The following is a 13,911-nucleotide window of genomic DNA, read 5'->3' as shown; positions in this document are numbered from 1 at the left end:
AAAGTCAAATTGTTTTCAAGTCAAAGTTCTAATATGTCAAAACTTGACAGCATTTGGTAAATGCGCTGTATATCTTTTAAAATGTGGTGATTGAAGCATCCGACTCATACTTTCTTTCACACTGTGTGTGTGTGTGTGTGTGTGTGTGTGTGTGTGTGTGTGTGTGTGTGTGTGTGTGTGTGTGTGTGTGTGTGCCTTCATTTTCTTTAAGCGTATTCCCTCAGCTAACCTTTCATAAAGTAATTTATAGATGGCGCACAAGCCAGAGCAAGTTTCCTCGGGATTCCTGTCTGGCATCTTACAGCGACGCAGATTTGATGTTTCAGAAAAGTCTCTACATTAGGAAGAGTCTTAGACGGATTTTCCTGAAGTTGGAAAGGTCGGAGAAACTGGACGTGATTGTAGCAGCGGGAATAGAGTAGAGAAAACACACCCTTAAAGAGAAGAGTTACACATCGTAAATCAGTTGGAAAATCTCCGTATAGCCAGCTTCTCTGGGACTGGATTCAATATTCCTTCCTGTGTTACCAATAAAAAAGAAAATGTGAGGGTGAAAGATGTCCTGTGAAACATTAATGGTTGTCATATCAGCCGTCACTCTTTCTGCTACGGTGACAATAAAAGTTTATGCACTGTTACAACGTCTGACTGAAGCTGGACTCATTCAAAGCACAAACTGCTTTCCTTGAATCTGTCCAGGACTGTATCTCACTGAAGATGGTGCAGCCAATCGATCTCCAGTAACATGTGCAACTGAATGAGATGGCGATTCATTTTAATAACTTGTCTTTTCTTCTAGAGGTGCCCAGCGTGTCAGTAGAGCCGCACAATCAGACCTATATGGCAGGAAACGATGTGCAGATCAGCTGCTCGGCTAGCGGCTATCCTCCACCTCGCCTGGTGTGGACCCACAACGGCATGTTCATTACGGCGTCCAGCAGGTAAACCGATTTCCTTTCACACGAACAGAATCAATCATTCTCCTTTATATTAATTATACAACTCGGATTTTTCAGCGCATAGAATAAATGTCGATCTTTTCAGACACAGGATGACTCCCGGTGGCTCTCTGGTTATAAAAAATACAGAGAAAAAGGATGGAGGAGCGTATGGCTGCCTGGCCAGCAACCAGGCTGGGACCGACTCAGTGACCTCCATCCTCACTTACATTGGTGAGCACACACATTCACAGACACTGGAAGCAAACACAACATTTACTAATATATTTTATGTATCACGTGCACTGCATTGCCATTGATTCTCTTTATGGTATTTTTTGTTTTTCTAGAGTCTCCTGTTGTGTCTGTGGCATTCAGCGAGATTCTTATTGGTGTTGGAGAAGCCACTGTGATGGCCTGTTCAGCATCTGGAATCCCCCAGCCTGAGATCTGGTGGTACAAAGGTAGCATCTCAGAGGACGGGACAGGTTTAGAAAATAAAGACAGATGGAAACTGTCAACATATTCCCACAATCAGTTTGGATTACGTATAAGTTCAATGCACAGAAAAAGATGTTGATTTTTCCATTATTTGCTCACGCCACACCAAAGCACATATTTTTTATTACACTGCTGTACTCGCTCTGTTTTGTAGGCCACGCAAAGCTCCGCCCATCGTCCCTCTTGGAGGTGGACACATCGGGGGGGACGCTGACCATCAAGAAGACCCAGAATGCCGATGCTGGAGATTACACCTGCTTGGCTGTCAACGCTGCTGGCACGGCATCAGGACGGATCTCTCTGAGCGTTGGAGGTGCGAGCGGGACCAAGTTTAGTTCATTCTCTGAAAAGCAGTGCTAATTACTCTGTTTGTTTCCTGTGCTGCAAGTTGCTAATGTCGTGCGACTGAGGTTTTCTGTCTTTGCTTCTGTTTTCAGCTTTAATATTTGCTTTAGAGAAAATGAAAGAATCGTTTTTACCATCCAGTCCTATTGGACAGCTACAGCTCATACTTTCTTTTCAGGAAGACTAACAAATCCTTCCCTGCAAAAGTAAATTGAAATCCAAAGCTGTTAAACAGAAGCTAACTCAGAGGTATTGCGGGTAGTCGTCTCTGTTTGGGACTTTATCCCCTCGGTGAACTCGTCCAGAACTGTGAAACCTTTTTCAGGGGCCAGATGTATAAATGACATAAGCACATGTTCCCTGAAGATGGTGTTGTTAAAATACTGGTACCTTCACACATGTTTTACACTATACACACGATGACCTGAATGTGACATATCTTCATGCCAAAGAGAACAATAGAAGCACTGACTGAATCCTGGCAACACTTTATTTGGAGCCTTGAAACATCGTCTTTATGTGCTATATATGAATGCGCTCTTTGCCAGACCAAGAACAAAAAGTGTTTGGTTTACACCTACAGTGAAGAAGGTCATACAGGGGTGTATTCACATGCTTGTAAGGTTAATTGTGCAAACTGTCCACAGTAGCTGTACGCGAGAATCAGTAACTAACAACCCAAAACATGTAAAAAGGACGGAGAGACTGTCTTTAAAGTGCATCATCTTCTACCCTTTTTGATCTTTTCACCGCTCTAGCTGCACCTAAGTTCACTGTAGAGCCGTCGGATGTGGCTGTGGACATCGGCTTCAACGTGACCCTGCGCTGCTATGTCCAAGGTTACCCTAAACCAGAGATCGCCTGGCGGAGAGAGGACGGCTCGCCACTTTTCAACAGGCCTCGCACACATGGCACGATCTCACAGAGCAAAGGGCATCTACAGATCACCAGTAAGATTTTTTTAAGCTGTATATGAATTTACAGATGATTGATACAAATACAGTTATTTTATACCTTAATGTCCCTCTTTCCTTTAGACCTATGGGTGGGGGATGAGGGGGTTTATATTTGTGAGGCCCAGAATCAGTTTGGCAAGATCCAAACCCAGGCCAGCATCGCTGTGACTGGATTAGGTAAGAAAAGCTTATTAAATTTCTCATTTCTTTGATACTATTATATTTTTCTGCTCTAGCACCGTAACCTCCAAATTGCTCAGTTAGCCCCATCACTCTCAAAACACACGCATATCGGTTTCATGGCTGCTGAAGCAATGAGTTCCTGCACGTGCCTGTGTATCTTGGGTGCATGTGTACGGGAGTTTGTTATCACCTTTGAGTAAGTGTGTTCGAACACATGAACCTTGTTAACTCTCTACTTCTGTTTCACAGCTTCTCTTTAGTGGAAAACACACTGAGCTCTTATATGTAGGCCAAAGGTTAGAAGGCAAAGACCCACCCAGATGTTAGACCACAGCTCTTCCCTACTGACAACATGCTTCACAACATTCATGGGATAAAAGAAAGTACATTCTTAATGCTTCCACGGAATGTGAGGGGATAGGTAGCACTTTATTACCTGATCGTATAAGTAAGTCTGAGCACCTCTGTAAAATCAGAAGTCTTGGCAGTTTGCTGGTCTGGTGCGTTCAGGTGTGTGTTCTTCTGAGGAGTGGACATCCCAGAAAATTCATCTTGAGGTCAAACTCTGCAAAATTCAGAGAAATTGTAAAAAAAACCCAAAGCAACATATCAGACTCTACAGTCTGTATGTTAAATGTTAAAGTTCATGACAGCACATTTAGAAAATCCTAACCCTAACCCGGAGAAAGCCTCTTTTCTCTAACAAAGAACCTGGCAGCACATCTTAGGTTTGCAAAGTTGCATCTGAACAAACCACAAGACTTCTGGAACAATGTCCTCTGGACAGACATGGCCAAAGTGGAGATGGTCATAATGCACAGTGCCATGTTTGATGTAAACCCAGCAGCATATCAGCACAAACACCTCTTACCAGGTGAAAGTGGGCTGTGCAACAAGACAATGATCCCAAGCACAGCAGCTACAACAGAATGGCTGAAAAAGAAAAGAATCCAGGTGTTGCAATGACCTCTGTTTTCTGTTCATTTAAATTAAGAAAGTTCAAAGTCATCCATGCCTTAACATTATCCAAACAATCGAGTAAACTCCTCAGAGGACTCACAGATTTGCGTTTTAGTGGCAGGGAAATCACGTGTTGCAATGACCGTAAGTCCAGACATCAACCTGGCTGAAATGCTGTTGGATTTTAAGGCAGCTGTGCCTAAACAAATGCCTGAACTGAACACTGCATGTTCCAGAATTCCTCCACAACCATGTGAGACACTGATAAAGTCAGACAGAAAACACTTACTTCAAATTATTGCTGCTAAAAGTGATTCTTTAAGCTACTGACTCGTGGCTTGCATTCAGTTTTTCTCAGAAATGCATACAGTCCTGAAAACCTTGTTTTTTGCTCGACTGTATACCAAATGCAGATGTACGGCAGTTTCTTTTGGGAACTTGGTGTGTCCACTGCATGCACGCATTCCCGGGCTCATCAGGGTGGTCGTCAAATTCCCCTCACCAACACCCTGTTGTCCATCTCCTACAGATGACGTCACCCCTGATTGTGTTAACACCCCAAACTATTTCCACAAATGTGATGTTACAAGTTTGTATTTATATACATACAAAGGCGTGTTTGCGTTGTTCTGTCAGCTGTATAAAGTGTAGGAACAGTCATTCCCTGTCCGTCATACTGGATGCACACTTTATAAAAACTTTCTTGCCATCGGCATCCTTGATTTACTTACTTCTTCTCATAACATCTGTATACTTGTCCAAATGCTGTCCACAGTTTCACCCGTCATCGCGATGAGTCCGGCTGTGCTGAGCGTGATCGAGGACCAGCCGATGACTCTTCCTTGCGTGCTGCTTGCTGGGAATCCGCTGCCCGAGAGGCAGTGGCTGCACAACTACGGCCTGGTGAGGACACAGAGAGGAATTTGACTTTTAAATTTTTTTCCACATCTTGCACACCTTGATTCTTGCCCTGGGTTGAATAAAGACTCAAACTTGCATTCTGTCAGGTGACCTCAGACCAGTATGTGTCAGTGAGGAGGGATGGCAGTCTGCATATTGAGAGAGTTCGGCTGGATGATGCGGGTGACTACACCTGCCTGGCTGAGAACGCTGTTGGGGCCGCCAACCACACAACCGCTGTCAACGTTTACGGTAGCAAACATTAGAACGCATAAAATCTCTACACAGACAAGTGCATGAGCCCATAGTCCCCCCACCAACCAGATATCTATTAGGTGTCGGCATTGAGATCAGCTGTTTTACTGTGATTGCGAGCTGACTTTTGTGACCTATCCACACTAACACTTTTTTAAAGATAGTTGACCAATGTTGTCACTCTTATGTTAGCACACTGACGAGGACAGATATGGATATGTAACGAGAATTGAAGAAATGCAATTAACCGAACCGAGCCTGGGTTGATATCATTAAGCACACCTGGGCGGTTTCTGCATTGATGTCTCTAAATATAATTTAATTTACGGGGGTGACCGTGGCTCAGGGGGTTGGGAAGCGCACCTGTAACCGGAAGGTCGCCGGTTCGATCCCGGCCTTTCTGTCCTGCTCTCTCTGTCCTGGTCGTTGTGTCCTTGGGCAAGACACTTTACCCTACCGCCTACTGGTGTTGGCCAGAGGGGCCAATGGCGCGATATGGCAGCCTCGCCTCTGTCAGTCTGCCCCAGGGCAGCTGTGGCTACAACAGTAGCTTGCCTCCACCAGTGTGTGAATGTGAGAGTGAATGAATAATGGCATTGTAAAGCGCTTTGGGTGCCTTGAAAAGCACTATATAAATCCAATCCATTATTATTATTATTAATGTCTCCTTTCCACTGTGAAGGCTCTTGTGCTCAGGAATAAGAATATCTAAAGGTCGCCTTAAACCCAGGAGCTGCTGAAGGAATTGTAGACTTTGAAGCAAAGTGTGTGAGAGAGTAAAACGTGTTCTCCATTTCTACTAAAATCAGATGCTGGCCGATTCTACCGACATAAACAGGAACAGTTTGCAGCATGTATATTAAAGCAGCGGCTCCTTTAAATTAGTGGGGTTAGGTCATTTTCATGTAGACATGCACAAATCACTTGTGCAGCGGTGTATTGATTTTGCAGTAAGTCATGAGAAACCGTTTTAACAGTGCAGCCAGAACACCACCATGTTGTGTCTTGTATTGTGTACACTGCACGTGATGCAGTTGTTTAGCTAAATCATATTTCCAAAAAAATGTTACAAGCCTCCGAGTGATGATCTCTTCTGCAGAGTCCTTGGAGTCACAGAGTCACAAAACAAGAGAGTGAGAGGGAAAAAAAGCACAAAAGTAAAATAGGAACATCTGTACTGAGCAGTGCATGAACAGCTTCTTTCCAGATGCTCGTGAGACACACAGGAAATCAGTGGTGGCACTGATGTGGAGACATCCAGGCACAGATTCAACGCAGAGGACAAAATGCATGGAGTAGATTCTGTAAATGCCCGATGATGAAATTCTTCCGTATCTTCTTTTGCTTTCATTTTTCCAGTGATTCCCACCATTCAGCATGGCCCTCAGGTATTCAGCACAATCGAAGGAACGCCCATCTCTCTGCCCTGCCGCGCCGCTGGAGTACCAGCTCCTGATATCACCTGGACAAAGGTGTGCATCTCTTCACTTGAACAGCCCAAAAAAATGCCAGGTCTCTTTAAATGCTGCCAAATAATTATCAGTGCCACACACACAGAAACCATATGACAGAGGGATGAAAGACACAACTAATAGTTAACTGTAGCTGTATATAACACTTAATATTGCTGAGGTTGCATCGCAATTTCTCACCTGATGATTTGGAAGGAGTAAATAATTCCCCTTTTTCCTTAATAGTCATTTCCCTTTAATTCCCCCACACTTAAAGGATCAGTTGACTCGCGTACCCGTGCACAGATGAACCTATTTATTCTCCTGTTGCCTGTTTTACGGCTAATTTGGAGTGGAAACACAGAGAGCGTTGTGTTTATGCGATTTGGTTGTGCGGTTTTGAACAACGATGAGCTCAAGTTGAAACCTTCCAGATGTGGATGCATTGTTTTCCATTACAAAGGAACAGGTTCCTGCATTGTTTGGTGTCAGAGGTCAGGATTGCACAGTGTTTCCTTTACTGATAAGCTCTAACGAGACAATAGCGCTCGAATGGAAAATGCCTCTGTGAGGGTACATGTGCATGTTTGTTGTGCTGCACCATGGAATCTACCTGCGTCCATTAGCTTGCACGGTGTCTTCAGCCTTCGAGCGCTCACATTTTGAGCTAGTCTATGCATGTGGACAGTCCCTCCCTCTTTTCAGTCTTTTACACTCGTTCCTCAGAGTTGTAAAGGCCTTGCTGTTAAAGTGAACAGGGCTACAGGGACATATGAAACTAGAGCCTACTAAGTTCTGCACCAGCTGTTAAAACGTGATTCCCTCTGATTCCTTTGCTGTTTTCTATAACATCAGTCAGATGATGGCATGTTAGTGACTGCAGGGCTGAAATATGACACACTCCCGCTGCACTAACATCACACTGGCTTTGTGCTTTGGGTTTATGCAGTTTGTACATTCGTAATAATTACTTCACAGCCCTGTTGCTTAAGAAGCGGGCAAAGAATCTGCTTTTATATTTAAGTATTTAGTAGGTCAAACCACACTTCTTTGTCTTGGACAACAAATCAAGTGTTAAAGCTGAGCTGATGAAGTAAAATCCAGCCCCTGCTGTGATTTGTTTTCTAGGGTGGGGAGCTAGTGAACTTGGGTGGTTCGGCCTTCTCGTTGAATCCCGACGGCAGCCTCCTTATTACTTCCCCTTCTGGAAATGAGACTGGAGAGTTCATCTGTACTGCTGCTAATGCTGCTGGCCATGCTTCCAGGAAGGTCCAGCTCACGGTCTATGGTAAACCTCATCACCAGCTGAAGGCTACACATAGTCTGTACAGAAACACGGGGGCTAAATGTAGCATTTTACTTCAAGACATTATTGCTAAATTAAGGTTTTTGGGATTACACTGATCATTTTTTACTAAGTCTACATTCTGTGCAAACCCTAAAGAGATAGTAACCAACAAATCACCCACATTCAAACTTAAATCTCCTTTCCTCCTCGTGTGATGCCTACATGCCTGAATGCTAGCAGCGGAGGAAGGATGAGCAACTGAAATGAATTAAATGTCTGTGTGTTTGACTGCCCAGTCCGACCGAGGTCCAAAGTTGGCGATGACGGACACTCAGCAGGTCCGACGAAGATGTCGGTGATCGAGGGTGAGGATGCCGTTTTGCCATGCGACGTCCACAGTGTCCCGCCTCCCATCATCAGTTGGGCCAAAGAGAGGCAACTAATCTCTCCGCACTCTCCCAGGTAAAACACACACACACACACAACGCAGGGGTTGCTAACTGATAAGCCCTTGTACACTACTTTATTCTGCCATTTTCATTAGAGTCACACCAGACAAAATCACCTTGCTGCCATACAACACCCCCGTGTCAGTGACACATTTGCTTAAGTTTGGCTAAAATCACATTATCTTGGTTTTAACCTCAATGAGAGAGCTTGATTTGTTGTTTAAAAGAGAACCTACATAACTGTAATCTACAATGGAGTGCTTTGTCAAGCGTTTATGACCTCAGGGCATAGTTTGTGGTTTTCTAAGATGACTGAGTAATCATACTCCTCCCTGTGATCTGTTGCTCCTACTATGCGCCCGGCAAACTGACTATAATTATGGTTGATGGTGGATTAGTAAGAATTACCATAGTGTCTTTTTTTATGTAATAACCGAATAAGTCACTGAGTGGAAACTATAAGTGTGTGAGTGTGTTTGAGGTTTCTTTTCTTTAATATTTAGAAATTTGCAGCCATGCGTTTCACCCGGACTTTGATTTGTTCCTGTTTGGTTTTTAAGTATGTTCTCGTTTCTTCCAGACATGCAAAGCTTCCCTCTGGATCTATGAAGATCTTAGAGACCAGGCTGTCAGACAGTGGACTTTATGTGTGTGTTGCTTCCAATATTGCTGGAAACTTAACGCAATCCATTGAGCTGAGCATTTTGGGTAAGTTTAGAAGATGTAAAGATTCCTGACGTCTAATGTAAAAACTGTCAAAATATCACAGTGAAATATGCAACCACCTGCATGAAAATAGATAACTGAACATATACAGTTTGTGCTATCCATTTCTCAGATTTCAGACAGTCAAACTACTCATTCAGTACTCACAATTACCTAAATGAGAGGTGCAGCTCAGACATAATATCACCTGGGATTACATAGTTCACAGCCACACACATAATCTATAGTAACTCCTGGGCTGAAATTCCTGCACTAAATATCATGCAGCTTCAGGTGAGGCAGAAGAAAAGCTTGGTAAATCATGTCCTTTCTACTGCAGTGCCCCCGAGTATTCATGCTGGCCCCAGGGTAATGAAGGTGCAGGTGGGTCACCCTGTGGAGCTGCCATGTGTGGTGAAGGGATTCCCAAAGCCCGTGCTAATCTGGACCAAGGATGGTAAAAGATACCCGGTGTCACCTGATGGCAGTCTGGCCTTGACCAATGTGGGACTGGATGATGAAGGAACCTACACTTGCACAGCGACCAACACTGCAGGCAGAGATGAGGCTCGAGTTCAGCTTGTAGTTCAAGGTTGACAACTTACAGTATTACTCTACCGCTCAGTTTTAAAATGCTCCATACTCAAACTGTTATAGATGCTTTGGAGTGTGTGTGATATGTTGGATTGTGTGTTTGCATCTCCTCAGTGCCCCCCGTTGTTGAAGTACTGGAGCCCCCCTTCAACAGTCCTCTGCAGGAGAGGGTTGCCAATCAGCGTATCGCCTTCCCCTGCCCTGCCAAAGGTGCTGTATTATCATCTCTTAGCTTTCAGTTCGCAAACAAGGATCACAACCAAATGCAAATGAAAGCATGTCTGTTCATAATGAAGCAACAAGCAAGGCAAGGGGCTGTGGTTCTTGTTTCTTCCTGTTAAAAGGATGTTTTTTCTTCCCACTTTCCCCAAGTGATTGCTCATAGGGATCTGTCAACCTTTCTCCCTATTATTGTCGGGTCTTTGACTTACAATATGAAGGTGAATATTGTTGTGATTTGCTGCTATAAAAATAAGTAAATTGAACTGGTCCTTAAATAGCGTTTTTCTACTCTTTCTGAGCACTCAAAGCGCTTTATACAACTGATTCATTCACACAAACACTTCTTCTAAGCTGTTACGTGCTTTCTATCTAACATTCATACTCCGATGGATGCATCGGAGAGCAACATGGGGTTAGTATCTTGCCCAAGGATATTTGGCATGCAGATTGGAGGAGCCTGGGACCGAACCACCAACCTTCCGGTTAGTAGCTGACCTGCTCTACCACCTGAGCTACAGCCACCCCGAAAGCTGAGGGCCCATGCCAGCTCCTGAGCCCGGCACCTCGCCCTGATACCTCTGAGAGCGAATGACAAATGGAGAAAAAGGGAAGAGAGGTTGAGGCAGGGAAATGAGAACATGAGTTGGCGTGTTGGGGTGTAACAGCTCATGCCATCATTCTAACTAGGTGCTTAATTACAGTTTGGTGCATTTATTAAAAAGAGCACTGTGCAGATTTTCTGTTGCAAGAGTGCAAACACAGAACAACTTTGTTTTTCTGCCTCGGAATTCTTTTGCTAGTGTTCCTGTCTCCATCCCTCCTTCAGGTCTTCCCAAGCCAGTGATTCGCTGGTTGCGTAATGGCCAGGAGCTGACAGGTAATGAGCCTGGCGTGTCCATCCTAGAGGATGGTACACTGCTGATTCTGGCCTCTGTTTCACCGCTGGATAATGGAGAGTACGTCTGTACCGCTGCCAACGACGCTGGATCCACTGAGAGGAAGTACCAGCTCAAAGTCAACGGTGACTGACCCGTTCTTTAAGTATTTTGCACCTCTAGTTCAAAAATAAAATTCCTGCATTTCATGATATATTCATTACCTTTGACACCTCCACAGTACCCCCAGATTTCCGTGACAGAGAAACATCCGGCAACCTGTCAGTGGTCCTGAGCCAGCCCACCAGCTTGGTGTGTGACGTCACAGGAACTCCAACACCTGTCATCACCTGGTACAAGGATGGAGCCCCTGTATGTGAAATCTAGTTGATTATATTGAATGGAAACAAAGACATATATTATTTTTCCATGTGTGTAAAAGTTACACCTTTAAAAGACAGGTACATAAATCAAATAGAAATACTGAGCGGTATAAATTGCATAAGCCATATTTAACCTGCGGTCATGAGACTGTGGTCTCTTTTTACATCAGAAAAAGTAATGAGAAATTATAATGACCCTTCCTTCTATTCAATTATGGAAGCCTAAGCCTTGAAAGACTTAATGGGCTGTGATCACAGGGTGCGCTGTCCAAGAGAACAGACTGTAAATGTGTGTGGAGCCTGTGTGCATCCATGTGTGTGTGTGTGTAAGACCTGCCAAGGAAGCCTTGGTTTCAATATGCTCAAAGCTGTAATGACAGAATAATAATGATAAATTGAGGGGAGAACAGAGCATTATCACACACTGTGCTGTAACATCCCAGTTAGTTGGCTGCTTTTTGTTCCCTTGGCTGCTGTATTTTTTTCCCTGCCAGGCACAGATGGTGAAATCATACTTTAATCCGCTAATTACGAGTAATCTAAATCTATGCTCTTCTCTCTGAATGTTTTCTTGGCTCTAAGCAAGAACTGCACACTCTTTGTGTTTTGTATACATTTTAAATTAGGTTTGTCTCTCTGTAGACCGCAGCGACTTTTTTTTTTTTCAAATCTGCTGGAAATGTATCAGCAGCTCGTTTTTTGTGTTTTTGTTTAGATCCTATTACAGCGACGTCTTCGAATTTGTCAGACAGTATTTCCTAAACTTTCAATTACGCTGTGATTTTATTTATGCTGATCGACAGGTAGTTGCAAGTAGCAACGTCCAGATTGTTGATATGGGAAAAACTCTGAGACTGCTGGAGGCAGAAACGGCAGATGCAGGCAGCTACAGCTGTAAAGCCATCAACGTCGCAGGAAACACTGAAAAAAGCTTTTTCTTGGATGTGCTTGGTGAGTAAAGACAGTCAGTGGCAACACACAAAGACTCCTATTCTGTGCTGCAGGTTAATGCAATCCTGTCTCCTAGATTTACCCACAATTCTCAGTTAGGTACAAGTAATTCAGAGCTGCGTTAAACAAGTATTTAGACCAAAAACAAGAGAACATATTACATAAATTTTACAGTGCTCGCTTCCTGATTGTTACTTTCTGAATTTTAATATACTTAAAAAAATCTTTTTTATTGTTTTATGAATAAAGTTTGATTAACTGATTAATCTATGGTGTTTTTAAACGTTAAAATAAGAGCTGCTCAGCTTGTGGACGAGCAGAACTTGCAGAATTTGTGAGATATTGGCAACATTACTGCAGCACAGTGAGAAACTTGTTTAAATATGAATGTGCAGTTGTACTATTAAAGCCATTTTTTCTCTCTTGGTTTCTTAGTCCCACCAACAATTATAGGTTCGGGCTCTCCTCAAGATGTTTCAGCAATTATCAGACAAGCTGTCTCTCTTGAGTGTAAGGTGCAGGGAATCCCCTTTCCTGCAATCCAGTGGTACAAGGACAGGAAGTAAGCGTGCTCTGAAATTAAAAGAAATGAAGCTGGCTGAACATTCATTGGTCAGTACTTCCTGTTCTGTTTCTTATTCTTAATCCTTTCCAGGCCGGTGTTTCTTGGCGATCCCAATCTGGAGGTCACAAACAGGGGTCAGGTTCTGAGAATAAAAAGTGCCCGTCTTGGAGACCAGGCCCGCTACCAGTGTAGTGCCACGAATACAGCTGGGAAACAGTCCAAGGACTTTAACCTTAGTGTCTATGGTAAGTGTGTAATCCTAAGCAGTGTGCAAAGTAAATTTTGTAATGTAAATACAGCACCGTGTCTTGTCTTGAGCCACCCATCATTTCCTCAATTTGCCAGAGAAACAGAAAATAGATGGATAGATGCAGTTATTTATGGAAAAGTGTGCAAACATACATGGAAGTATAGTATGTAAGGTAAGAACGAGCTTCAGGAATCACCCTGCCGCTTCAAAAATACAATTTTATGCTGTCAAACTGTGGTATTTTTTTAAAATAGTTTTGTTGCTAAGCTGTCTGTCATGTGTAGAAATATGTGTATAATTCAGGGTCATGTACTCTGGTCGTGTACAAGGACTTGACTGAAAATGAGTGAAAAAACAGCCAATTTCCAAAGTAAAACTTTGAAAGACCTTCAGAAATCCTGGAGAACTGCTGCTCAGGAAAATCAGGCTCCGCAGCAGCAAAACATAAGAAAATGAGTGGTGGCTCAAGACTTTTGCACACTACTGTATACAGTGCATAAATCTGTTAGTACAATTAACGTGGACAAATGTAGCTGAATTACACATTTCAGTATGTTTATACGTTTATTTCAGTGCCCCCCTCCATCAAAGGAGGTAACGTCAGCACAGAGGTGACAGCACTGCTGGATACTGCGGTAACTCTGGAGTGTGAGGCACGTGGGGTGCCGCTTCCTTCCATAACCTGGCACCGAAAAGGACAAATCATCCTGTCCAGCCGTCAGGCTCAATATGCAGAGCGAGGCCGCTACTTGAAGATCCTTCGTGCACAGGCCTCTGATGCTGGACAGTACACGTGTAAGGTGACCAGCGTGGCTGGGAGCGCTGAGAAAAGCTACATGCTGGACGTCTACTGTAAGAGCCAGAAATGATATCAACGCACATTTTTGTGTTCACTGTGTTTTGTGTCAGCTTAAAGTAACAGCTGTTAGAAATTAATTTAAACGATGTTATTTACAAGGTCCAGAACAAGTCCTGGAAATTAAAACTGCCATCATCTCTGTGTTTAAAAACCCCTTTGTTGGCTCTGAAGCTTAATTTTGCGATTTAGCATAAACCAGATTTAAGTTCTACCTGATAAAAGCCTGAAATGTGTCAAATGCAAATAAGATTTTAAACCTTTGTCACGTTCTCTTCTTTCCG

The 13,911-nt window shown here is 43.4% G+C and overlaps 1 protein-coding gene across 2 annotated transcripts in view; it reads left to right on the top strand.

Annotated features, from left to right (window-relative positions):
* hmcn1 (hemicentin 1) overlaps nt 1-13,911 on the top strand; it is an 88,059-nt gene that overhangs the window by 39,692 nt on the left and 34,456 nt on the right. For both annotated transcript variants that reach the window (XM_031758658.2, XM_039601307.1), the window contains exons 12-31: nt 800-941; nt 1,045-1,172; nt 1,289-1,402; nt 1,594-1,752; nt 2,543-2,734; nt 2,822-2,917; nt 4,659-4,786; nt 4,891-5,035; nt 6,398-6,510; nt 7,618-7,777; nt 8,074-8,239; nt 8,807-8,934; nt 9,272-9,523; nt 9,640-9,735; nt 10,574-10,768; nt 10,864-10,994; nt 11,809-11,956; nt 12,392-12,518; nt 12,612-12,766; nt 13,345-13,623. In XM_031758658.2, the coding sequence (XP_031614518.2) occupies nt 800-941; nt 1,045-1,172; nt 1,289-1,402; nt 1,594-1,752; nt 2,543-2,734; nt 2,822-2,917; nt 4,659-4,786; nt 4,891-5,035; nt 6,398-6,510; nt 7,618-7,777; nt 8,074-8,239; nt 8,807-8,934; nt 9,272-9,523; nt 9,640-9,735; nt 10,574-10,768; nt 10,864-10,994; nt 11,809-11,956; nt 12,392-12,518; nt 12,612-12,766; nt 13,345-13,623 (3,054 nt within the window). The remainder of the gene's footprint in view (nt 1-799; nt 942-1,044; nt 1,173-1,288; nt 1,403-1,593; nt 1,753-2,542; nt 2,735-2,821; nt 2,918-4,658; nt 4,787-4,890; nt 5,036-6,397; nt 6,511-7,617; nt 7,778-8,073; nt 8,240-8,806; nt 8,935-9,271; nt 9,524-9,639; nt 9,736-10,573; nt 10,769-10,863; nt 10,995-11,808; nt 11,957-12,391; nt 12,519-12,611; nt 12,767-13,344; nt 13,624-13,911) is intronic.

This window comes from Oreochromis aureus, linkage group 17 (genome assembly GCF_013358895.1).
Source record: "Oreochromis aureus strain Israel breed Guangdong linkage group 17, ZZ_aureus, whole genome shotgun sequence".
Taxonomy (NCBI): domain Eukaryota; kingdom Metazoa; phylum Chordata; class Actinopteri; order Cichliformes; family Cichlidae; genus Oreochromis; species Oreochromis aureus.
This window is presented reverse-complemented; position numbering and strand designations above follow the sequence as displayed.